General features: G+C 39.5%; 1 protein-coding gene across 1 annotated transcript in view; it reads left to right on the top strand.

The window, feature by feature from the left end:
- Window positions 1-8,983, top strand: part of fat2 (FAT atypical cadherin 2) — a 91,386-nt gene extending 82,403 nt beyond the window's left edge. The window contains exon 28 of the mRNA XM_069669604.1: window positions 4,709-8,983. Within this exon, the coding sequence (XP_069525705.1) occupies window positions 4,709-5,208 (500 nt within the window). The 3' untranslated portion in view covers window positions 5,209-8,983. The remainder of the gene's footprint in view (window positions 1-4,708) is intronic.
- Window positions 8,984-26,647: the final 17,664 nt, after the last annotated feature.

The raw sequence follows: 26,647 nt of genomic DNA, 5'->3' as shown, positions 1-26,647 counted from the left end.
TCTTCATAAAAATGAGCATCTCTCAAATTCTTAAAAAATAACTTTTGGAGGGTTAAGAAATGTTTGTTCATGTTCCTTTACTTAGAACGTTTGGATTACTATGTTTTGTGTGCTTACTGAGAAAAATGTGTCAGATTTATGTAGTTAGTTTTTTTATTTTTGACAAAATGTTAATACTTGTTTTCATTTATTATGATTTATTGACTTCCGAAACGTTTGAGCTTCGTTGTACAGATTCTAGAGATACGAAGCGTTTGAAAATACTCCATAAAGCAATAATACAAATGTCGGCACTGGCAGACCATTGCTATTGCAGAGTTCAAAGGGTTACCAGTGTGTACCCAGGACTTCAGCCTCCTTGAGAGTGGAGTCTCTCTTTTTACACTTGGGTGACATTTCTGCAACACGCGGCACACGAAGCATTTACAGAAAATTAGGGGGGCTAATTCTAACGACTTAATCTCTTGAATGAACACCTGTGAACACGTGACATTCATCACATTCAAACCGTATATTTACAGGTTAATGTGCGATTAGATTAGGTTTGCTGAATCAGTAGAGGATTGTTTTTACAGACGAGGGTTAACGATGGGAAATACTTTTTCACATTCCTCTCCTTACACCGCTGCCTGTCTTTCTTTTCTTCTCTCTCATTCTCTCCCGTCTCTTTCACTTTCTTCTCTGTTGCTCTCTCTCTGCCTCCTTCTCTAGCTTTCTCTCTTCATTTATCCCTCTCTCTATCCCTCGCTGGTCATTTGTCATGTTCTCCTTCCTTCCTTCCATCACACTCACTTTATTTTTTCTCCTCTTTTGTTCCTCTGTCACACTCTCTCTCTCTCTCTCTCTTTTCTTTCCTGCTCTCTCACGTTCCGTCTCTCTCTCCTTTTGCGTGCAGCATTTTTCTTTCATGTTACAGATCAATATCCTATACTGCTCTGTTCTCAAGACAGATGAACAGAGGCAGATCAGGCGTTCGTCATTTCATTGCTCCCCAGGCAACGCCCGCCTGGCAGGTCATCCATCTGCTTGACCTTATCACGGAGGATAAAGGACACGTTCCCGTAGTTCTTCACTTGTTATCCGGCTCGTTGTTAAAGGGGACAGCAGCTGGATCCTTTACACTTTGCTTCTTGTTCGCCATGTGATCGTGGTAGTAAACCTGACATTTTCTGGGGCCAGATACGTTGACCTTCTGGGTCTAAGGTGCCTGGAGTAGGTTAAAAACTCTCAGATAAAGATAGAATCTCAGTATAAAAGCTTGCTGAAAAAAACAGACTTAATACGGCCTTCGTATTCTATTTACATTACACTTTTATTGAACTGTTGAAGAAGCATCTAATCATTGAGCCCCATCAAAATGTCAGCCATAGTGAGGTAATTTATGGCGATCAAATGCCAAGATGGTAAAATGATATGGTGCTGGAGAGAGAGAGAGAGAGAGGCATCGGGAGAAACATTTGGTTTAGTCCGTCTGTGGCAGCCAAGTCCACCGATTCCAACTGAAGACACAAAGACTGAAAGCTGAAAGGTGCAGCCACGCTGATCTGTCGTGACAACAGGCACAAAGTGGCAGATGGAAGCCTCACAATCAGATCTTTTCTGCCCTTGGTCAGCTATTTGCAAACCCCAGCAGCAAGCCTTCATGTTTGGAAGAGGGAAATTCCATTAACAAATCCATTCAACCATTTTCTCCCACTTTCATTAACAAATCCTGATTTTAATTGTCCCCTTTCCAGGCTGTTTGAATAGAATCTTCTTTGGGAAAGGAAAGGACTGGAGGCTCCGCCTGTCACAGGGAGATGTGAATTTAAATGCATGTTCACTAAACTGCATGTCGCCAGTTTTCAAATGTTTCTGGCTCAGCAGCCAAGCAAAACCAAAGTGAACCCCCATGCTGCCGGCATAAATACGTACTGTGATGAAGTTTGACACTAATGATTTTTATTTGCCTTTTACGCACTGTTTCACTGATTAATTGAAGGGAGAGGCCCAGAGGCTGAAAACATTCATCACTTTGCAGGTAAAATGCAAAGACCTAAACAAATACAAACAATATATTTGCATATCACACTGTTTCATCCACATGTCAGGCCTTGAATTAATTTTCAGGGCATTAAATTCCACTTAAACTTAAGGAGCTCCAGGTAAAAGTCCCCTCTAAGTAAAGCTTCAGTTACAGTAAAAGCTCTCTACAAAGTAATTCTGACTTTAATGGCAAAGTTGGAGCCTGCGGCAGGGATCCAACACTTACTCCTTTGTTCTCTGCAGCTTTAGAAAAGGAGCAGCTCTCAGTCTTGACTCTGTTGAGCCGTGCGTTGTGTGGAAATTAAGTGTGAATCTGAGCTAAAAGCCCCCCTGAGTTACATGGATTTAAAGGATAGCTTTAGACTTCTTCAAGACTATTTTACTACAATAAATGTCACATTAACGTCACATTCCTCATGTCTATATTGCCCCTGAAGTAATCTTTCCTAAAGTGACGGTCGGCATAGGAAATGAGGGACACAATGGATTCTAAACTGCAGACAGACCTAACCTCTTTGTCGTGTGTGTTTATTTTCAGCTGAACGTGTAGGTTTTGTCCCTCATCTCTTACAGTGGAGCCACATAAGATCCGACACCGTATGCTAAATAGATTTCAAAAATGATTTCTTTATGACGTTCATTAACAATGTTTATCCAACTCAGGAAGTGACACTGCTTCACCAAAAAGCACATAAAAGGAGATGCTTAGGGTGGATCATGTAAATTGTAAGACTGCAACACTGGAGGACTAAAAGCTCAGATTCACAGCGGACATTTTTACATCCAACAGGAGGAAAAGCACACGTGTCAATAATAACTTTCACAATGGTTCTGTTCTACTCAGGTGTCTGAGAAAGCCATGACAGGCAGGCAGCATGCACACACCCAGGGCCATGAAACTGAAGCAGCTAAATGGAATACAGCCATCATTAATGCTACTATAAACACCTGTGCTTTTCCTCCTGTTGGATGTAAAAATGTCCGCTGTGAAAAAGGCCGATACTGAACCAAGTTGATGAGCTTTGAGTACAAACACACACCACAATATAAAAAGGATAAATAAAGACTGCATGTATTTATTGTGCACTACGACTCAGTATGAACATTTTGCGACTTGGCAGGTGCATTCATTAAAAACATTTTCTCATTAGGTTGATAAAATGTTATCCAGGCGTCTCAGTCACGACTCTTACCGGAATCGTTACAGCAGCAACCAACTCTCTAAATAGACATGAACATGCAGAACAGAAAAGATGCACACCGGTCCTTAAAGATTAAGCGTTGTGTATCTTTTTCATCATTTTCCGTCTATTTATTCTGTCTCTCTTTGACCTCTATCTCTCTTTCGCAAACTCTTAATCTCTCGCTCTACCTTTCACTTTCTTCCTCTCCACTCTTGAATTCCTTCCCTGCTTCTTTCTCTCCCAAATCTTCTGCCTGTTGTCATTTTCACCGGTTCTCCCTCACCTCCTTTCATTTTGTCTCCCTCAATCTTTTCCTCCATCTGTCTCTCAGCTTTATTTTCACTCCCTTACTCTAAGTAGCTCTCCCTTTCTTGTTTTTCATCTCGTTTCCAGTCTCTTCTTGTAACTTCCTCTGCCACTTTATCTCATTCTCTCTCCGTGTCACGGTACGAGCAGCTGGGAGTCTGCTTGGTATTCGCAGTAACTCCGCGACAGCAGGAGGCTTTTTTAATGTCGTTTTGTTTGAACAAACTGTATAATGCGTCTGCCTTGTTAGTTGGAGATTTGGGGGGATGAAGGGCGGGACTTTAAAGTGGTAATCCTCGAGAATCCTCATTTTGTTTTCAGATTTTTTTGCCTCCCATCTTTTCTGCTAAGCGCTCATCACTGCGGGGACTTCCCTGCCAGTCAAACAGCTGGAGCTGAGCTGCACCGCCTTCCTCTTAATGTTCAATATTAGGACTACTTTGTTGTTATAACTGGTAGTTATTAGTATCGTTTCAGGATTGTATTCTTCCCACAAAAGGATGAACAAAGAAGACAGAGGAGTTTAACATTAAGATTTTCCTTGAATAGTCTGACTGTTAGTTTAATGTTGTCGATCCAAAGAGAGGATTGTTCTACTTTTGCAGTCATTAAAGCTGGCTCTGGATCAGTGCTGTCTTGAATACAGAGACTACAGGACATTGAGTTTTCCCCTCAGACATCTCCCCCTCCTCCTGTTCCACTAATCAAACCCACAACACTTCAAATCTACAGTGAAGGATTTAATATGCAAATAGTCGAGGCTTGTTTAAAATCCCCGACTTGCACAAATCCGTCCTGCACACCATCAGCATCAACTGTCCCACTGTTTATTAATATTTATCTTTCAGTGATGATAAGCGTCGAGTTTGTTCAGTCTAAGAGCCGATCTGATTCTGTGCCAGCCTTTCAAAACTCAGTGGTAATCTTACTGATCAATAAAACTTTACATTGCATTTATGAAAGAACTAGTTTTTGACTACTTGACCCTTTGTTCATTCATAAGAGCCGGCTTCAAGACATATTTGAAAACAATTCCAGCACACTCTTACTTTTAATTTCTTGTAGTTTCTTCCCCGATAGCTCAGTGTCACTAAATAGTCAGCACTTCATTATAATATCCTATAACGAGATTACAATGCACTTCACATCCTTCCTTGATTCTAAATGTCTTCATGTCTGTACTCCCTCCTCAGTCTATCCTGCAGACCCTGACTACTACGGCCGTCCTGTGGTCCAGGAATTCCCCCAGTTTGACATCGTAGAGGACACCTACTCCACTTCCACCATGGATTCGCGGAGGAACTCCCGATTCGGTGGCTTCCCGTTCCCACTGGAACGCTGTGACCGCCGCGCTCCTCTACCACCCTGCTACAGCAACCAGAACCTGGACGACTTCCTGGGTCCTGACGGACTTCCTCTTCCCAGCCCCCAGTGCCCCAATGAGTACACCGCCATCAGCTACTACCCCACCAAACACGCCCGCAGCCTGGACAACGTCTCAGGAGGCTACAAGAGACTCAGCATGCGTCTGAGCGTGGCTATGCCTTCGTATGCAGAGCAGCCCAGCACGCCGCCACCAGCGCCAAACCCCGCCCAACCTCAAACGAGACCGGCGGGGCAGAACCCGCGCAGCTACGACGGGTCGAGTATGGTGGAGAGCGATTACGGGAGCTGTGAGGAGGTGATGTTTTAAGACCAGCGGCCTTTTGTGGCATTTTGCGTCCTGTCTGGTGATTATTCACTTTTTGTTTCACATGAGAACGTACTCGTACTCCACTCAAAGGCAGCTTTTTGTACACTTCTTAGATGGGACTCTTTGAAACTAACGAAACAGCAGCTCAGCAGTCTCTCACTGAGGGAGCAGAGTCTTCTTTTACACTCAAGCAATAGTTCAAAAGTCTTTCATTTGTTTGACTTTTAAAGTAGTGTAATGTTTCTGTGCCACACTACACGGGGGTAAAGCTCACCGGGTTACCTCTGTGGAAGAAGTTCAACAGAAGTTCATCCCTTTGTCTGAGAGACGCAGCCGAGAGCACTTGTTAACTTGTTTTAGAAATCGTGAGCAGTATTACTGACTTGACTGTGACCTGTTTCAAAGTAAAAAAAAATGAAATTCAAAGACTTCTTTGAAAGCTTCGACACGGGAGAATCTGACTCACAAAAGGATCTGCTTTATGAAACATGTCCGACAGCTGTGTAGCAAACTACATCTCCTGCGTTTCGCTTCTCAAACATACAGTATGTCTAACAAGCCGAACACTCTAACAACATCAGTTACAGCTCTGCCAAACAGTGATAATGGTTTGTTTACTATGCACCGTATGATCTCATTGAACGTGAGACTGCCAGCACGCGGAAACACAGTTTCCATGTCCGCTGTCGGCGTGACATTCAGACGCTTATTCAGAAATGTCTTTGTGATGAAATCCTGATAAAGAGCTTTGATGACGACCGTTGCATTGTTAAAAGGTAAATCCCCACCAGGGTTATTATCACATCCACATTCTGCTGTGTGTTTTTATTCTCTCATAAAAGAGCTGAGAGAAAAACATACAGGAAAATATAAAAGTGTCAAATGTTGGCCCACTATTTCAAATCGGAAACGTATTAAAAGTGACACATTTCATGCAGGATAAACATTTCACTGAACTCTTTAATCTGCTTACTGTTGCTGTTGTTTATTGTTGCTGTCTGTTACAATGAAGGGGGCTGGATCCTCGTAAAAAAAAAAAGATGAAAGCCATAAATAAGAGGGGCAAGGTGATGTTAGATGTATTTTAACTTTAAGTGTTACTAATATGAACACTGTTGCCATTACTGTAAATTCTGTATATTTTGAATTTGTAAGCATCTTCTTGTGAATCTTAATTAGTGTGAACTAGATTACAGTATTTCCCTGGTTAGTGTTTGTGATCAGGATCAGCTCTGCGGGGTTGCCGACCTTGATGATAAAGGGAACGCTTAATGTGGAGGAGTTGTTGCAGCAGGAAAGAAATGTCTATGCAGCCATTTTAAATGGTGTAAATATGCGAGCCTCAGATGAAAGCGTGTGTTGGTCAAGAGCTTGTTGTGCAGAACGCAGCATTTTAAAAAGTGAATGTGTTTTAGTGAGTCCTTGTTTAACCTGAACAGAATTTTTTATATAAACTGTTTGACAGTTAAGAGCCATGATAAGAACAACTATATATCAGTTTAGACAAAATCACTTAACTAGCATGTCTCTAAGCTGGAAAAAGCTATATTTTAGCTACATTTTGCCGATGCTAATTTCATTTTAAAAGGGGAGAAATTAACTGATAACCGAAACGACGGCCAATGTAGTTTTTTTTTTTTTCTCGGAATAAAACTAGATATTTTGTACATGTATTTTGCACATATGACTATGCAAAGGTCCTCAAAGGCCTGCTTCCTTTAACAAAATGCTTTGAAAATGAATATTTAACATTATAAAAATTGTCAACCAATTCTTGTGCAGAAAAAAACATGTAACGACACCATTTACCCATATATCTGGGGCCCATACCAGCTGTCTGTGGGGCTTTAATCAGTTATATTTTAACTAACTAATTGTTTTGTATATAAAAAGGTTATTTTGGTCCATTAATTCAATCTAACATTAATCGAAACGTCATTTCAGTTCTATAATAATTCAATGATATCTCAGTTTAACTCTCTAACAGAAACCTACAGTGAAAGCCATGAGTTGTCCTTTATATAAATGTAACATGCACAATGCCAGCCAGTGTACGATGTTGATTTGGACTGCCACATGCATAATGTATAAGTTGAAACAGCGAGAGATATCAAAACAGATGTTTCAGCAGATGTTTCAATTCTGCCACTCAGCAGTCTATTCTTCAGTCCATATTCACACATGCAGCTTAAATCCTTCTGTTGCTGTAAAGCACATCATTATACTGTTCAAACAGCACAAAAACCTCGATCAGGTCGTTCGTGGATTCCAGCACAGAAAGACGTCCCCGCAAATCAGATCTAAAAAAGACAAATCGGATTTTGCTGCTGTTTGGACAGTTCGTGTTTTGGCAAAGCGCAGGGTGAATGTGTACTCAGTGTTTACTGCTGCTGCCTCCATGTAAACGTGTTGGGGATGCAGATGATGCTTGTAATTTCAAAGCATGCATCGACTGAATTTTTACACAGCTCTGCAAGGCTGGAGGGATAAACAGAACATGAGGATACTGTTTGTACAAGCAAAAGGCATTAGTGGTAAAATGAAGGTGTTAACGGACTTCATGGGGATTCAAGCGGGGCTGGATCGGTTGTAAAAATGTTTCTGTGTAGCTTGTTCGTAATGTCCTAACCACCAAATCTCTCCCATCTGGCACCATAATGAGCTACATCAACGCGCACACGCTGCAAATATTAATACATATTTAGTCACTGCTGTTTCTACTGCAGTCTTGTTAGGCTACTGCTGAGCTCTGGCACCATTTCTGTAAAGGGCAGACAAAGAGATTGGGCTTGTGAAAGTACATTCAAGATGCATTACAAGAGACTTTAATGGCTTCCACTGTATGTGCACTATCATGCAGTTAAACACTGTTTTTCAGAGCACACAGGCCAAAACGCTCATGCCTGAAATGAGAAATTTAACGTAGCATAAATCATAGTTTGCAAAAGTGAGTTAAGTTCAAAAGCATCCTTAAAATGTACGATACCTTTTCCCAAAGTTAGAAGATTACACAGATGTTTGCTTAGTCAGAGACGACTTTTTAGAAAAAGGTTCAAAGCAATCAACTTTAATAACTAGCAATCAGTCTCACAGATGACATCAGCCATTTACGTCATATAAAGCAGTTTGATGTTAATCTCTGGATGAGTAATATGGGTCTTGATTAGAGTTGTTGCAGTTTTCCATCATAAGTTTGACAGTGTGTTTCTGCTGCTTTTGTTCTTTCAGTCCAAACACTGTAAGGCTGTTTTTGTAAGAAAGAACTGAGAATGGTGAAAGACCAGGGAAAGTATTTTATGTATGATAACTGATTGAGACAGTGTTTGGTTAGGACAATTCCGATTTTGAGCTTATTTTGCAAATGATGTGTCACTGAATCCACAATTTAACTGCAATTGTTGTATGCTGTGGGTAAATGTACGTGTGTCTGTCTGTCACTGGTGACTTAAATGTGACTGTTGTTTTGGAAAGAACATGTTTTTAAGTCCTCTGTATAAAAAAAAGACTTTATAATGTACATTTATTGTGTTGTACAAAATATCCGTATCTGTGTGTTACAGTTGTAAGTTGTCGTTTGTGTAGAATGTGACTTCCTTTGAATGTAAGTTTGTTTTGTTTTCATTCATAAAGTTTATTTTTGTATCAATGTGGGCCGCCCCATGTTTTGCTCTGTTGTTTCTCTGTGAGAGATTTTATTAAGATGCCGTCTTTCCGTTTTCGTTTTCAATATTGTAAAGAGAATATGAATAAAGATATTATCTTCTATGAACACTGATTTAGGATATCAGGCTTCTTGCTTCATATGTTCTCAGCAGAGTCAAAACAGACGAGGTTAAAAAAAAAAGTGGCTTGCGTCACTGTCTGGAAAAAAGTAAAAAAAAGTTTAAGCTTTCTCCAGACAGGATTAGTGTTATCAGAGGAAATCATGGCTAAATTGAATCTGCTCATGCACGTCAGTGACGTAAGGCACCCAGACAGTAAAATTACTCCTGGGGTTAGTTTTGAACACATCAACTGAGCCAGGGTCTACAGGGTCAAAACAGTTAAGCCTGATCAGTCAGCATTTCACAGGAAGTAGTTCAGATAATGATTTCAGCAAGCAGCACTTTAAGGCACGATAATACATTACAATTCTGCATGAAAACGTCTAATAATGACGAGATCTGTGTTATATACGTAATACTGCAAAATCATTTAAACAATGTAGAAATCTTCTATTTAAGATAACATTAAGTTATTTAGTCTCCTGCCCCCATTTCTGCTGTCCAGTTGGAAGGGAAAGATTTTATCATTTTGAAGAACATGAACTTGAAGAAACCAGCTTTAACTACTTTACTTAATCGCTATTCAAAGCTATGATCAGAATCAATTACTGTAAGTCATTGTAAAAGTGACTAATCCTCAATTTGGTTTTGTTCAGCTTGAGAGAGTTAATGGCCAATTCTGAAAGTCTTAAAAATGATGCTCTTTATTATTATAATTATTGAACTAAAAGATGATCACCGTTGAGTTGTTCTGCTTATGTTATGTTCTGCTTTGTCACCATCATCAATTAAATCTGATTAAACCACACCCGTACAGTCCTGATAGAGCAGAGCTAAGAGCTTTAAGTGAAACTAAACTAAACAAATTCAAGTAGTCCAAGGATAGATCCTTGAGGAACCCCTTTATAAGTCGCCCAAATTCACTGTAAAGGCAAGTCCGGATTTAACATTAATACCAACAACATCATAAAGGTTGAATGTACTGCATCAAAGCCAACATCCAAGAAAACTAAGATAGCAGTCACATGAATCCAGCCCCAAAACAAGGTCATTTAAGGTAAGGTAATTCAGTGCTGTACAAAAGCCTGAAGCCAGACTGAAATTAGCTAAAGAAAAATAGGCTACAGCAAATAGAAAACTATTTTCTCGAGGGCTTTGAAGTTAAAATGAGCTTGAAGTTAAAACCTTTAAAGGTTAAATGCTGATCCAATTGCCTAAAACTTATTTTCATCTACATCCATTGATGATGATAAAGCTAATTCCTTAACGAGTGTTACGAGTTTCTTGCTGATATCTCATTTTCTAATTTTCTTTCGCCAAGTATCTCATAATGCACTTAAGTGATTACAATGACATTAAACAGTGAGGGGATGCAGGATATGAGCGTGAAGCGGCAATAATCATCTTACTCCTCAAACAGGGACGCATTTATGAACATACTAGAAGACTGACATGGGTTTGCGTGCGAGACAGAGAAACAAAGGGAGGATGACAAAATGCTCGTGTCTGGCTGTCTGAGATTTCGTGAATACTTTAGTGTGACAGGATAAAATAATGTGTGTGAAATAGAGAAACAGAAAGTGAAAGATGGCACTGAGATAAAGCTGCATGTTTAGTGTCCGTGACTTTCAGAGTCTCATAACAACAGAAGCAGCTCTTATCTGACCCAGTCAGCAACTTGACCTGACGCTACCTGATTTTGTGTGCGTGTGTGCGTGTGTGCGTGTGTGTGCGCGTGTGTGCATGTTTGTGTGTGTTTGTTTGTTTGTTTGAAAGTAGCATAGCACACTGTATATCAAAAGCTAAAGAGCTCTAATGTTTGTTGCCTGGAGGCCTGAACTATATCATCATAACAAGATGAATCCTTGATTTCCTTACTACCATCATTATTAATACTATCAATATCATAATTAATACTATTATTATTATTATTATTATTATCATCATCATTCCATTTTCTTATGTTTACCCTTCTCCACCTGGCTTTGATTCTCATTGTTTTATAATGACACAGCAATGTATTGTCTTTATGTTCTTGTCTCATTGTATCAGTGTCTTGTCTTGTAGTCGGTGTAAATGTCACACTTGTCTTGCGTTGTTGTTGTACACTGTTTGTAGCGGTTGCAACTACCTGGTTTTGACATCAACATTTGCAGTGATCTTCCTAAGAATGTAACCTTAATACTACTAGCATTATGACAGGTACTAAGTAACCCAAGAGCACGTTTTTTAACACTATCTCAGGGTTGGAAAATCTAAAACATCAAATCCTGAAAAAGAACAGCCCTGCAGGTATTTACTTAAAAACAGCTTTTTTAATTTAAAACCTCATTTCAGAGCTTAAACTGACACCAAGCTTCAAAAATCACTCAAGTTAAGATATGAGTAAATATCTAGTGTAATCAAACAGAAGGAATTATAAGACAACACTGGGGAACTGTCATAATGAGTTGTGCCTGCAGCCTTTAAACACATCAGTAAACGACATTAATCTGCAAACCGGTGGTGATTTTTCTCACCCTGCAGCTGAAAATGACTGATCAGGCTGTTTGTCTCTGTACATGTAAAACTCGTGATCTTCTTGATTAGAAAACATATGACGTTATTACCCAGTTAACCACCTGCTGAGCAGAACCAGGCTGTTCCTGATGCATCTAATGTTGTTATCACTGTAATCACTGCATGACGGTTTAAACAGCCTCCTCACTCATTCAACACTTGGCCTTTGCTGTGTGATGCAGCTTTACTGTTATTGTAGCATAATAAGAATAATATATTTTACAAAAATAAGACTTCTCCCGCTTACTTTAGCTGAGGAGCTCGATGTTTGTCTTCATGTTTGTTTATTTCAGATATAGGACGCTGTCCCATTAGCCCCAACATTTCAAAGCATATTTAATTCTAAAGTGAAAATTCAACTTTGTAACCACACAGTAAGTTACACCCTCATGCTTGTGCCTCATACTGTATACACTCTCTCTATCTCCCTCCGTCCCGGCACTGTGCCTGAGCCACTCAGGTTTGCAATCAAAAATGATTTTAAAACTACCTTTATTTTGCATTTGAACAACATACGATTAAGTGATAAGGTGCCTGCTAATTCTCTCATTCTGTTTTAGCCTGTGCTAACGCTAGGGCAGAAGAAATATCTGGTGTCTACAGCGTAACTTTTCAAGGTTACAAGCCACCTCTTCGACTCTATAAAGACGGCAAAAGTTCAAAAGACTTTTAACGAAACAGGCCAACGAATGAGAAGCAGGGTTTCATTTGGCTGCAACTAACAATTATTTTTGTTATTAACAAATCTGCCAATTATTTTCCGGATTTATCCATTTTAAACATTAGTAAATAGTGAAAAACATCTCTTATAAATTCACCAAACCCAAAGTAACATCTTCAAATCACTTGTGTTGTGTGAAGAGTGCAACTTTCCACTGTTTAAAATTCATGACTTAGTTTGCATATCTTCCCTTCACACAATATACTTTTCTATTCATTGGAAAAACATGATCCATCTCTCATTCACACTTCCTCTTCACGCTCTTTTTTCCCCTCTTACACACTCTCACACACACATACGTAGCAAGTGTGTAGTGCCAGTTCTTGTCTTTAGACCCCAGCTGTGGAGCTGCCTGTCCTCTCCAACCCGCTGTCAATCACTCTCACCATTGCTGTCATTCACACACACACGCACACACAAACACATGAAATCACTGGTGTCAGAGAGCAGGGTGTTAACATGTCAGGTAATATTGTATTGTATTGGTGCTCTGACATGCATGTAGTCTGCAGCGGGATGCCTTTGATTTTCATTATGGACTTAATGACAATAATAAGAATCCAACATGCTGCAGTAAGTTGGTACAGATCTGTGATTGTGGCCACAGGTAGCAGCTCAAGTATTTATTTTACATTACCTTAAAAAGGACACAACGGCCTACAATGAAGGCATGTGTATAAATGATACATAACACAGCATAAAAAATAAGGTTGTAAAAAGATTCATGGTGTTACATCCTCTGTTCATCCGGCAGAATACATTAGAGCCTATTCAAATGTGTTATTTTTTAATCCCCAAAATGGATTAAACCCCGACTTGGGTCTTGGCAGGTGGAAATGAGGATTAGAGAAGAAAAATAAAAGGTGTCACATTTGTCATAAAACTGAGGCGCCTCCATTTGATTTGCTACAATATTCATATTTAATACATCCGCTTGCGTTTTCACAAGTTTATGCATTGTTTCTAGGGTCTAGGGGAGCTGAGTAGTCATGACGAATGGACGGAAATGATTTTGTGATTAACCTATTCAGGAAAACAAATAATAAATTGCTATATAACTGTACAAGCAAATGTAGGCATCAGATGTCCTTCATGAATCAAACTGCTATCCAGGAACTGCAGTACTGTACAGTTTGAATGCTTAGAAGGTATTACATCTGTCTATTTAGTCTATCTTATTCATCTCTTTATCTATCTGCATAGCAAGGGAGAAGCACTTTTCATTTCACTGTTGGTGGTCACAACGGAGCACTAGGAAACTATTCATTAAGACTTCAAGGACCACGGATGGACCACAAGCCCCAGGTCACAGACCACTAAACAACTGGTCAACACCTCAAAGACACAATGGTACATGTTAGGGACCATGGTAAGTGCACATAATATGCTGCAACCCCTCTCCATAAACACCACTGTAGTAGGTAAAAACTCAGGATATACTGGTGCTAAATTTGTCTTTCAGGAGCAGTGACCAGTGAGCAGCGCCAAGCATAGACAGGAAGCAATGCCTCAGGCCTTTTTGTAAGAAGTTATGATGGTCTACTTATAGTTCAACTGCTTTCAAATACATCAGGATATAACCGGCTCACACTTTCATGACTGGTTATAAATATCAAACATTTCCCCAAACATGGGGAATCTTTTAATGAGGGGAGAAGGTGGATTAGTGCTCCCCCACAGACACAAATATCGACTACTTGTTTGCTCATGCTTCAATGGCCCCATCTCTTCTGGCACTCTCAGCATGTTTGCAATAATTGACACAACAACAAACACATAACATGCTCCTCCGATAATGAAGATGACAAGAGAGCTATGGCACGACAAATGTGTTTTACTTTTAATCGCTCATGACATACTTCACTGTTAGATCTTTTTTGCACAATAGAAACATCTATACTTTTGGCAAGCTAAGTATTTTAATATATGATATTTATTCAGGATTATAAACAGATGATCAGAGTCTGAGAGATGTAAGAGTCACTTTGGGAACATATTAGTATCTTGAGAAGACTTTACTACTGCCACTGACCTCATTGTGTGTGAGAGTGGTAGAGGACAGCTGGCGGCTGATGCCCTGGAGGCAGAGGCGAACACCTGCGTCGTGATACCCTCATGAAGAATAAGATGCCTTCAGGCACTTTGTTTTCACCTGCTTAGGGGGAAAAAACAGAACTGCTGAGGGTTTGGGGTATTTCCGGTAAGATTTGTTATGATTACTGCGGCTGTAATCGCATCACAATTAGCCTGCTAAATGACTAAATTCTTTGGGTGGAAGTTTATAAATATTCCTGCTGATCACCATGTTCGTTAAACAAATTTCAATCAAACACATTATTCATAAATGCGTCCTGTTTTATCAGTACACTGTACCTAGACCTACTGTATTATTCATAGTCTCAGCCTAATTATACTACAACCAGGCACACTGTGAAAATGTAAATGCCCAAAAATAAAATTGCTAAAATAGGGTGCCTATTAGGGATGGGCATTTCAAGCATACTATTCGATATTCACTAGGAACTATTCGACCATTACAACCTGCAAATGTCCAAGCAGATAATTACAAAAGCACATAACTGGGCCTGCTCCAAGCAAGCAATGAAGTCAGCAAAACGTCTGACACTGAGAATGACACCAAGTACCTCAATGTTACACGGGACATTGACGACCTTCCCATTGAACTTGAGAAGGAAGTCAAGTCTCATACAGACATGGTGTTGGACGACCAGCAAGTTTTCAGGAATATGACAGTTGAATATCAAGCCTTCAGTGATAAGATGGCAGATATCACGTGAAGCATCCATACCTCACCCAGCCTTGAGCTTTCATCTGAGCTCATGGCTGAGGCAGTTGGACTCCAGGAGGTGACTGACAACTCTGCAGAGCACACCGCCGACCAGGAGGGGTCACCCCCAACTGATAACGAATATGAGGAAACAAAATACGCACAGAAAATTATCCAGGAGAGGGGTCCAGTTGAGCTCCAGCAGATGCAAGAGAAAAGCTTGCCCTGGTTTCCCCACACATTTTTTAAACTTAAAAAAAACAAACATTTTTTTAATTTAAATTTTTTTTTAAATTTGGGTGGTCTAAATTGTCAACTTTATTTTTTTTTTTTTAAATCAAATAAATAAATAAAAATATAAACATAACATTTGAGCATAGATGGTTTAATTTGGTTGGTAGTATTAATACAGTCAAAGTTATTAAATAAACCTGTTGTCAGATGTAGGAACTTGCTTTATTGTCATACATGAAGTATATTGTATATTAATTTTTGGTGAAGAATAACATAATGTCATGCAAAGCATTCAATCAATCATGTTTACTGTTTGGTTCCAGCTAGTTTTCAGGGTTTGGGTCAAACTTAGAAATCAAACAAGTTTTGGTGGTATTATCTACACATGCTCATTCATGTAACATTATACATTAAAATGTGCATAACTTCCTGTGACATATGAGCATCTTTGTTTGTTTAAAAGAACAAAAAAAGAACCAATAAAATGTTCATTTTAAGTGTTGATTAAACAAGAAAATGTGAGATACTAAAAGGTTTTCTGACACAAAAAAGAAAAGGAACAATTCTAACATTTGAAACGGGTCACGTCTCGTCTCTCGTTTTTTACTTTGCTTCTCCTTCCACATTTTTCAATGATTCAAACCATTCAAACATCCAAACATTCAGCTCATTCAGGACATTATTGCTTCGACTTTTCTCATTCATCTTTTCCAAGTTATTCCTGTTTTTCCCGGAAAAATTCCCGTCTGAATTAATGGGGGAAAAATTCACTCTAAATTCAACCCTTCATAACTTATTCATACATTCACTTAGAAACTCCATTCCACACATCTTTCAGCAACATTAGCAGTTTAGCGTCAGCTCTTCAACAACATATTGCCCATCTTTCATACTTACATTCATTCAATATTCAAGCACAGCATTAGCAGCTCAGCATCAGCTATTCAGCAGTCAGCATTCACAACGAAATGTTTGCAGAAAATGCATTTTCTATTTTTCTATTTATTTTGTTGTTGACTTTTATTTTGTTGAGAGTCGGAAGTGTGTAAATTCAATTAGGTTTATTACTGAGGCCATAGTTATAGGTGGTGTTGTGCTGAACTAAATTATATATGAGATGAGATATATTGAGATCCTCCCTATATACATACAGGAGGGGGCCAGAGTATTAGAAACACCTCTGAATACAATGCAGCTTAGCTCAGTAAAGCCCAACCACCAATCGTGACCTTGACGCTGAAATATCATTAACACCTCTATGACAGCTTAGAAAAAAGCCTGTATATTACAGGCAACATAACATAAAAGCAAATTGTATGGCTGAGCTTGTGTATTTGATTACATTCGATTTTTCAGGTGTACCTAATGGAGTGGCCGGAGAGTGTATAGTCTTATTAGCTAAAACTTATGCGACAGACAAAAAGCAAGAAGACTATGTTATGTGTAGCTTGAGGTGTATGAGCATTTTACTGTGAATAAATGAACAGTGTTTGTAGTATTTTTAGGGGATGTTCAAGACTGCCTAAGTTTTAGCAAAGTATAATGAAATTTAATCTCAGTTCAATTAATTGTAATTGTTTGACTCCATTAAGTCTTGTCCCTACTTCATACGGAAGAATGTAGCTCAACAATTAACATTATATTATTTCCTCTTACCTTGAAGAAGAAACACGCAGTGGTTCCCCTGTTAGCTTAGCCCTTGACATTCAGCCACACACACAGGACAGTCAGATGGCGTTGATCCTGTGTGGCTCCGTCCTGTTCACCCTGCCTGAGCAGCTTCTTGAATCATCAGTTCTTAGATCCGGCCAGACAAACTCCCCGTCCTTCCACTAACGCAGCGAGCGTTAGGGTAGTTAGGCTAGCTTTCCACAGTGCTAACGGCTTAACGGCGACAAACAAAGGCCGAAAAAAAAGTTTTTCCTGTCACTTCATATACTTTAAGTAGAAAGTAAAACTAATTAATATAAAATAAGGCATTCAATCTTCATTAATGAGCCGATAAATCCACATAACCACTGTGTACTACAACTTTTCTCTGTCCTGTCAAGCATTTTAATTTCAAACCGTCGTATTTCCCGGAACTTACCACCAGAGGGCGCATGCTCAAACCAATAAAGACCGTGATGGGCTGACCTCTGAACTGCCCGGAAACAAATAAACACACTTTTTTTGCAGGATTAATCAGTTTTTATTCATTGATAATGTAAATCCCACTTTTTTTTTATAAAAAGGAAATTAATATGATGACAAAAAATATATTATGTTATATTATAGGGTTCAGATGCTATTTGTTTGGGAACAAAGGGGCTAATTATATTTTTAAATTAATATTTTACCTAAAAATGTACATTTATTCAATAGGCTATGCATCAATTATACATTAAGATGTAGTTTCCTCACCTGTTGTTGTTGATTTATCTAATTAATAACACAAAAATGAATCTGCTTTATTAGCCAGTGAGACTATTAATACACATAAAAAAAGCTTTAGATTTTAAGATGCTCTGAGTTTACTTACACACATTTCCAAGAACAATATACACAATAATAGCAATAGACATACAGCTAAAAACATGGACGCAAAGCTGAACAAAGATAAGTCAAACTAAACATCTAAAACTACTATCTATATACAAGGAGGTGAACAATAATGTGCATACAGATAAATGTAAAAAGCACCACTGACAACCACATACAAGGTCTACAAAGTTCCTCTATTAATTTTAAATGTATTTTGCTGCATTGTCTGAATAACTGGTAAGAATAATGAAGCTAAATATTGTGAACTTTTTATCCTATTGCAATTTAAGAAAGTGTAAAAGCCATGATTGTCCAGTGAAAAGTTGCAGCGATGAGGTGGACGAGGGGATGTCTGAGCATACAAAGCATTTAATCTACATGGTTATCTATGCATGCCGAGCGGTGACATAATAACTTTTGTGAGTCATTTCCTTTGTATTGTCACTGTTGGTCTCTGCTGTTACCATGGCTGGATTAATTTGTTAAAGACCCGGAGCAGACATGAGCTGTGACCTCTGTCCTGCGCTCTGTCTGTACTCTGTGCGACAGCTTCAAGTACCCATCAATGACAGACTACACGTGGCAGCTTCATTATATTCCACTGACAGCATCAAAAACATCCAGTACTCTTGACACCACTATGCCTCATCTTTAATCTATGTCAATTAGTTTGAAGGACTTTAATTAATAAAAAAATTAAGGAAAATGCAAAATGTAAGCACATGAAGGTCTTTAAAGTTGATATGGTGCATCACACATGCATTTTCCCAAATTTTAAGGGCCTCTGGGGGGCTACACAGTAGTTGGCCACTCAATTGACTGTTGGCTAAAGCCCTCTCCAGAGCATTTTTGATCAATCACAACTTAAAAACTCTTCATAGGGCATGACATGTTTTGGATATCTTAAAGTTTTTAATATGTTGTGCAAGGGGCCATTGCAGGAGCAACACTTGGAATCTAGAGTTTTGTGTTGTGTGGCTCTTCTTAGACCGAAAGCACAAGAGCAAAGGTGTAAATGTATTACACATAGTGTTATTATGTGCTTAATGTGAGCAACAAAATGTTTAAGTATGATTAAAGCCACGCTAGTTGATAGATCAGTGCATGACAGGTCCACCAACTGTGTCCACGTGGAAACGTCTCAACAACTTTGGATGGCATGAAATTTTGCACTTCTATTAACCAGAAGATGAACCCTAATGTCTCTGCAGGGTCTCTGACTTTTCCTGTTACACAATACCTGCAAACTGAAGAGCTTCTCTCAGCTGAAGCCTTCTTAAACAAATGTTAACATTTTGCTCTCAAACTAAATGAAGATGAGGATCCTCAATAGCATTACAGCCTCCTAATTGTTATTGTGAGCATGTCTGTGTACTGATGTTGGCTTTTAGGTCAAAGGACCTACAACCATAAAGCCTCATAGTGTTTTTGTGGCTCTTAAAATGTGTCTGCATGTATGGTCTTGCGCACCTACACAAGCTATTTTGAGTGCATTTGTGGGTTCACTGACAATTATGATTAAATTAAGTGCATGTGAGTGCCCGTTTGTTGTACTTATAGCACCTTAAAAGTTTTTAGAAAGATTAATGATATGCTAGACGATGATGATGGCATCATTTCCACCTCGCAGGAAACAGGGCGAACACATGCAAATAAAAATAAAAGCACATTTATTTTCATTAAAATTGAATTGAAGCCAAGTGAACAAAAACAAGCTGGAAGATATTTTTGCAGACAACAATTGTGGTTAAATATTTACGATATTGTTCGACCCATGTTGCAGGGGGCCGTTAAAAAGAAGAAAAAGTGGTCAAATGTTGCAACTGTTGTTTCCGTTAAGTGCATAAAAGCCATGCTGGATTTCAGACACCACGACCTCGACGGAAATCACATATTAAGCAATCAAGTAGACTGCTTAATGTAGCTACACATCGTGCTAAAATCCAGGCTACTGATAGAAGTACCTTGATTCAGGCACAGCGAGAGTCCAGTTTTTCACACTTTTGAAATACAGTGTGATATACATCACTTGGAGCAAAGTTGTACCGTAAATATCTAGAATAAAGTAACACAGTAATAATATATGTGTCTTTTGTCTTCATCCAAAGGACTCCTACCACTGCTCACACACACACAAACACACACACACTCCTTTCAGGCCTTATTAGATTCTCATCTATTGAGCTTCCCTGAACAACATCAAGGATTAGACATCTATCGGGCATGGTTAAGGTGTGTGTGAGTCTGCTTCTGTGGTCCGGCAAGTATGTGTGTATTTTACTGTTCATCATACTAATGAGAAAAACCAGAGCGAGAGAGAGAGAGAGAGAGAGAGAGAGAGAGAGTGTGTGTTAAAGGTGTGTGAGTAATATTTGACAAGACATCAAACAGCTTCAATTATTTCAGCACCCCGGGTGTTGTCCTCATTATCCACTTAGAACAACCAGTGTGTCTGTGTGTGAGTGTGTATGTGTGAGTTTCATGTGAGATGAGTTAACAATCCCTTTGGTGTAACACAAGGTGAGAGAGAGAGAGACGTCCAGCCCGTAGAGTTCTTTTTTTGATTGATCTCTGTGATAAATCAAGTAATAGGGAGGCAAAGTCCAAACACTGGAGTGTTAGTGTTAGTTATGTCTCCTCTCACCTCTACTCTGCTACTCGGAAACAGAACGCTGCAGGAGCCACATTTGTCAACAGAGCTGTCAATCATCCTTTTTATAGCGTCAAATAACTAATTAAAAGTAAACTTGTCAGAAAAATGAACACTTGGACATAAATCAGCACGATAACAACTAACTATCATGACAGAAACCATGTTTGAGAAAAAATGTCTTTGACGTCTATTTTGATTCCCATCTGTTAACATGGAGGAGGCGGGCTTTATGACCTATTCTGCAGCCAGTCAGCAGGGGGCGATAGAGAGGGTTTGGCTTCTCTTTTAAGTAGCTGTCGTGTTGTCCATCTTTTTATACAGTCCCGATCTGTCCCGGCTACCCTTTCCATTCTGCACATGCGCAAAAAAGTCAGTGCATGTGCAGAATCGCGTCGCTCGACTCGAGAGAGTTGTGTCGGTGTGTTGGCGGTCAAATTGATTAGACAGTAAGTACTCTCTGTTTTATACGTTAGTAAATCGTAAATCTGGCAAAATGAGTCTTGATTGCTTCGATTAAATGTGCACCACATACCATACACTGAAAATACACCAGGAAATGTCGCTTGGTTGTCAAGAAAGTATAATTTCATGCTGTGTTTTCAGATCTAAATACACACACAACTCTAGAGCTGTTTCAGATATATATATATAGTATATCAGATGACAGCTTACTTATATATGATCTATGGGTGACAGGGCTCCAGAACAGTGAAGTCCATCACAAATGTCTGTTTTGATCACCACGTAATATTAGTAAAACATCTTTTAACAATCAATGTCAATAAAACGAGCAGTTCTGCAACCTTTATGTGCTTTTATGTTGGCTAATAATGGCCACGGACTGTTATTTGTTTAAAGTTTTTTAAAAAACGCCGCCGTCAAATGTTCACACGGATCGGGCAGCCGGGACGAATTGGGTTCTGACAGGATGAATTTATTAGACCAAGGTGTCCAAAGGTCATAGGTCAAGAATTCATATGTAAATATGAAACACTTCAACAGAATTGTCTAAGGATAAAAAAATATGAAGGTCAAAGGTTAAGTCACTGTGACCTCATGATGTCCTGGGGACATACCATTCTTTTTATCATGATATCTCAAGAAGGCCTGGAGGGAATATCTTCAAATGTATTTTTCAATATTCAATTCATGGATTATGGACAGTTCAAAGGTCAAGGATTGTACAGATTTTGCAGATATGGTCATGAACATTAATATCTACTTCTAAGAATGAAAAGGTGAAGGTGTTCCTTTTTGTGTGCGTATCATAGATGATCCTTTGCCGTCTCCTATTCATGCTTTCCTGGAATCCAACTAAATCAAACAGCCTTAATGTGACCCAACAGACGATAATGTGGTCCACATGGCTCTGCAGTGGCATGTACAGTATATTTGTGTGTGTGTGTGTGTGTGCTTTGTGTGTGTGTGTCTCGACATGTCTGGTCCTCCCGGAGGCCGGCTGCAGCTCTGTGTACTTCAGTAAATCAGTTTTGTGGAAACAGCAGAGCAATTCACACAATTCTGTTGTGACAGTGGGCAGTAATGAGCCGAGAGGACAGAGGGAGGGTCAAATGTGAGGAAAAATCTATTTCACAGCCCCAGACCTCTTATGGCGGGCTGCATGGATTTCTGGGAAATACGGCCTAATATTGCTCCTCGTTGTTCTGCATGTATAGGATCTCCAGGAACCAACGGCAGTAAAATGGTCCTGATCACAGGAAATAGATAGAATAAACAGAGCACATTAAATATTTATTCATGAGATGTATTGTTTGTTCTGAGAAACCTGTATAACGGCAAACATAATGGCTACATCTGTGTGTGCATTTATATTTATTCTTTGTCTTTTTGTGTCAAGCATGTCATGAATAAATTGTGCTGAATAAAGTTAACTGATGTTGTATATCATTATGTCTAAGTTAGATATTAGAAGAACACAGAAGAAGACAGAGGCTACTTTATAAATCCCAGACGGGAAATTTCAAGTGTTTCAATCTGTTATTACAAACATAGGCCCGAAATACACACATGCACAAACAAGAACCTAAGGACATGCACTATTGGAGGGATGTCAGAGTGAGGGGGCTGCACATGGACATGTACCCCGAGCAGTTGGGGATTCGGCGCCTTGCTTAACAGCATCTCGACAGTGCCCAGGAAAGGAACTAGCACCTCTCCAGCTACCAGCCCCGATTCCATTCTCAGTCCACATGTAAAGAAAGATGTAACTGTTTGAAGTATCATAATGTGTCTGTTTCCTGCATTGTGTGCCAATAAATCCATTTTATTGATTCCACAATCTGATAGTTCATTATTGTGAATGCATTTGTATAAATGGAAGTGCTTTTTCCATTACTGAGGGATAATGAGTACGAATCCCTGCAACTTCATCAACAGAACAAAGACTAAGATGCAACATGAGAGAGAAGACCCTCCATGTCTGTTACACATGGACAGCATCCAAAATTACTTCAGTAAATTTGTGTTCACATTCTCAATGGAGAAATGTAACGAATAAATGTTTCCGCTTCCCGTGGTTGTGTTTTTGAAGAGTGTTCAATCCTGTTAGCAACCAATTTTCAATAGCCGTTTTTAATTGACTCCTTTTTTAATGCCCCTTTAGAATTATTGCAGCAGAAAACAGCAAAATACAAAGACATTTTTTTCACTTGCCCCAAAAAGCTCTTACGAGGGCGCTGGTTTAGCTCCGTTGGTATAGCAGGAGCCCCAAGAATGGAGGCTACAGTCCTTGGGGCACAGATCGCAGGTTTGACTGAAAGTCTGCAGATCGTTTGGTGCGTGTCATCCCCCACTCTCTGCTCCTCACATTTCCTGTCTCTCTTCATCTACCCCATACAGTAAAGGCAAAAGCCAAAAAAAAAAACTCGCTATCTCTTTGTCTTTGTTGAAAGCAGTTACTGCATGCATTAGAATTATTGCATTCATTTGTTTTGGTCTCCACATAGCATGAAGAGGCAAATACTAACCGACATGAAAGAACAATTAAAGTTTGCCACTAGTGTCGTATCGTGTGTCAGAGTCACAAGGTAAGACTAAAGAAGCTTCTATAGAGAGAAAGAAAACTTTTTACCACAATATGAGAGTGAACTTTTAATCGGTCCTAACTTTTCTGCATAATTTAGTTGTTCTAATTTTTCCAATTTGGCCTTCTGCTGATCATCACACATACAGTTGACTTATTCAGGTGTGTCTCTGAGCTGTTTTTTGACTGAACTCGGAGAGTAAATGCCTCAGGGTCTAAATAAATCTCACTGAACATGCCGAGTGTGAACGTGCCCTGAAATTGAGTTATTGATGCATGATTCATGAGAGAAAGAGTATATATTTCTTTGGTTAACTTTGATGTTACACAAGTCGTTTCTGTGTCTCTGTGCATGAGTGTGTGTGTGTGCGCACGTGTCTGTGTTTTCAACATCAAAAATCATATACGAGGCACCGTGCTTCACAGAGTTAGGTAAAACATTGATAAGGAAGCACAGGTGTATTTGAGTGTACTGTGCAACACACACACTCTAAGTCACGTTATCACAGTGTCGGGTGTTTTAAGCACCAACAAAGTGCATGTGAGATGAGGGAGAGCAGAGAGTATTTGCCCTGTTTGGATGAAAATCCAAAGACTTGGCGAGCGGTGCATTTGATGTAGAAATAAATGATTCAAATTCTCCTGACACCATCTTGTCTTTTTATACCCCAGCCTCCACCTCCCTCCTCATCTTCTTCTTCTCTTGTTTTGGACCGGTGCCGATGGTCCAGATCCATCTCCTCGTTCACTCCACCATGCACGCTCCGGTGTTGAGTTGTTTTAATCTGAGCTGCTGTGAGGTTATTTATAGTTCTGCCATACTGCTGTGATATTTGTGGTTCAGTTTCGGGCAAAAAGTAGGTGATGTTATTTTTGTTGTTTTTTTCGGTGTTGCATATTTAAAGCTGCACCAGGGAAAAGTTTAATGCCAAACAACGGCACTGGCATCCTTTGAGTCAGTCAGTGACAGCATGTGTTATCCAAGCTTTTCACTGTCAAATTGAATGATACAGTGCATGTTTGTGAAGTGCCTGTCATGGCCCTTTAACTTGTAAGATTTTGATCCTTTATTATATTGCAATAATTAGACAGTCGCTGTAAACTTTCACAGGAAGTTTCCTGAATGCATCAGCTGATAACTGGAGTGGCTAAAGTCCTGCAGTGATGTAGGGTGTGTTCAGTGCACCCTGACGCCACTGTAGGTGTGGTTACAGGTGCAAAACCTCCAACCAGAACACGTCATGTGCATTTCAGGGGATTTTATTGATTCTGACCTAAACCCTGAGCCTGGACTGCTAGTGTCGTATTTCTTAATACAAAGTTTTGTTGTCAGGTTTGTCTGGGCTTACATCTCAGCCACAGGTATAGCAGGTTTCTGTTTCCTTTTTTTTCCCTTTTTACAATACACACCTAAACACAAAGCTGAAGCCAAATTAGGCACTAAATTAATATGTTTAACTACATTTTTTAACCAAGGGAAATTCTCTATTGTTAACTTTATGGGTTTATGTTTTGTGTTGTTGTTTTCATGTCAGGTTTAGTTGTTAAAAGTTTAGTTTAATACTTTTTACGTTGGATGATACAACAAACCGTTTTGATGTGGATTTTAAAATACATCACGAGAATCTTTTCATCAGTCGTAGAATTTCCCAAAGCAAATCAAACCGATTCCTCATGACTTCCCACAGTATATTAAACTCATGGAAGCGTGAAGCATTTGTTATTCCAAATTTCTGCAGACCTCCAAGACAGGAAATGATGCTGTGGGTTTTGTGCGTTGACGGACAACATTAAAAGATGTCCCAAGGAAAACCAGGGAAAGTACGGAAGCCCTTAGCAGACATGCATCAATACATTTCATTTATTCTGTTTTCCGGTGATACCGAGCTATTTCTGGTCGTTTTCTCGAGATCTCCACTTATTTACCTCGTTATCTCGAGATAACGGAAACATTTTCCAGCGATCTAGAAATCAGAACAACAGGCTGGTCTCTGTGATATTACAGAGCAGCACATGCCATGCTGCAATCGCCCACACTAATGAGGTAAGTTAAGCCTGTTTCTATGTTTGTTTTGTGCTTTTATAACTCGGGGATACGAGTTATGATCATCTGACATTACGGTGGTGCCGCGTCGTTATCTCGTGATAAATAAGTCGAGATCTCGAGAAAGCCAACTGATGTCCTTGGAGGACCATGAGCCCACCATGGCGGAGGGGACACCGGATCCCCGCAACTCCACGCCTGCTTGCCGGTGTGCTGATCACAACCATCGTGGTGGATGTTGATCTCGAGAAACCCACCAGAAATAACTCGAAATGGAGTAAATATTATGTATGGTTGCATGTCCGCTTAGGAAAGGGAACAAGGACACAGGAAAAAAAGAGGACTCAAACTCACGATTAAAGAGAGCAAACTTCAATCAATAAAAAACGTTTTGGTCACAATTTGGGGGACAGGTGAAACATCAGGTAACAAGCAAACAATACCAGCAGGAGGAAGAGGAAGGAGAGATCAGAAGTTTTATCAGCAAAAGTGACGTCAGATTAAAAAAAGCACATTTGTATGTTTTCCTTTCTTGTTTCTGAGAAATGAACAACAATAGTGAAGGATATTTCTATACCGCTTTTAATCTGCCATTTACGGACTGGCTGACACCCAGCAGCCAAATAGCCTTCCTCTTAGTGTCAGCTGTACAGCTGCATAATGTGTCTGAGGCACTCAACAGTCTCTACTTGCTGCTGCCTTGTACTAATTTATGATGTTTTAATTCTGATCTGATATCACAGCCACTTAACTCAAGAGAGAGGTCAGCGCAAGTTCACTGCTGAGAATCAAAGATGGGCTCTGAGTTCTTCCACACGATGGAGGGATGTGAAGCGTCAAGCGATGCCTTCAGGATGAATCGTGCAGGAGCGCGCACACGTTGAAGCGATGGCACGTGCAACATCTTCTGGAAGAGGCGATAAGAAGCTGAGCGTGAGGGAAAGCATCAGTGTGGATCAAATGAAACCATTTTTGGACGCAGGTGAAATCCAGGAAGGATGAACAGATGAGGGATATGAAGAGAAAAAAGGGAGAAAAATGAAACAAAAACACCGGAAACGAGGAAAGGGAAGGAAGGAAAGCGAAAAAAGAAGTAAAGAACGTGAAGAG

The sequence above is a fragment of the Semicossyphus pulcher genome, unplaced genomic scaffold (assembly GCF_022749685.1).
Source record: "Semicossyphus pulcher isolate SPU_LCO1_2020_fin unplaced genomic scaffold, fSemPul1.0.p SCAF_2, whole genome shotgun sequence".
Taxonomy (NCBI): Eukaryota; Metazoa; Chordata; class Actinopteri; order Labriformes; family Labridae; genus Semicossyphus; species Semicossyphus pulcher.
This window is presented reverse-complemented; position numbering and strand designations above follow the sequence as displayed.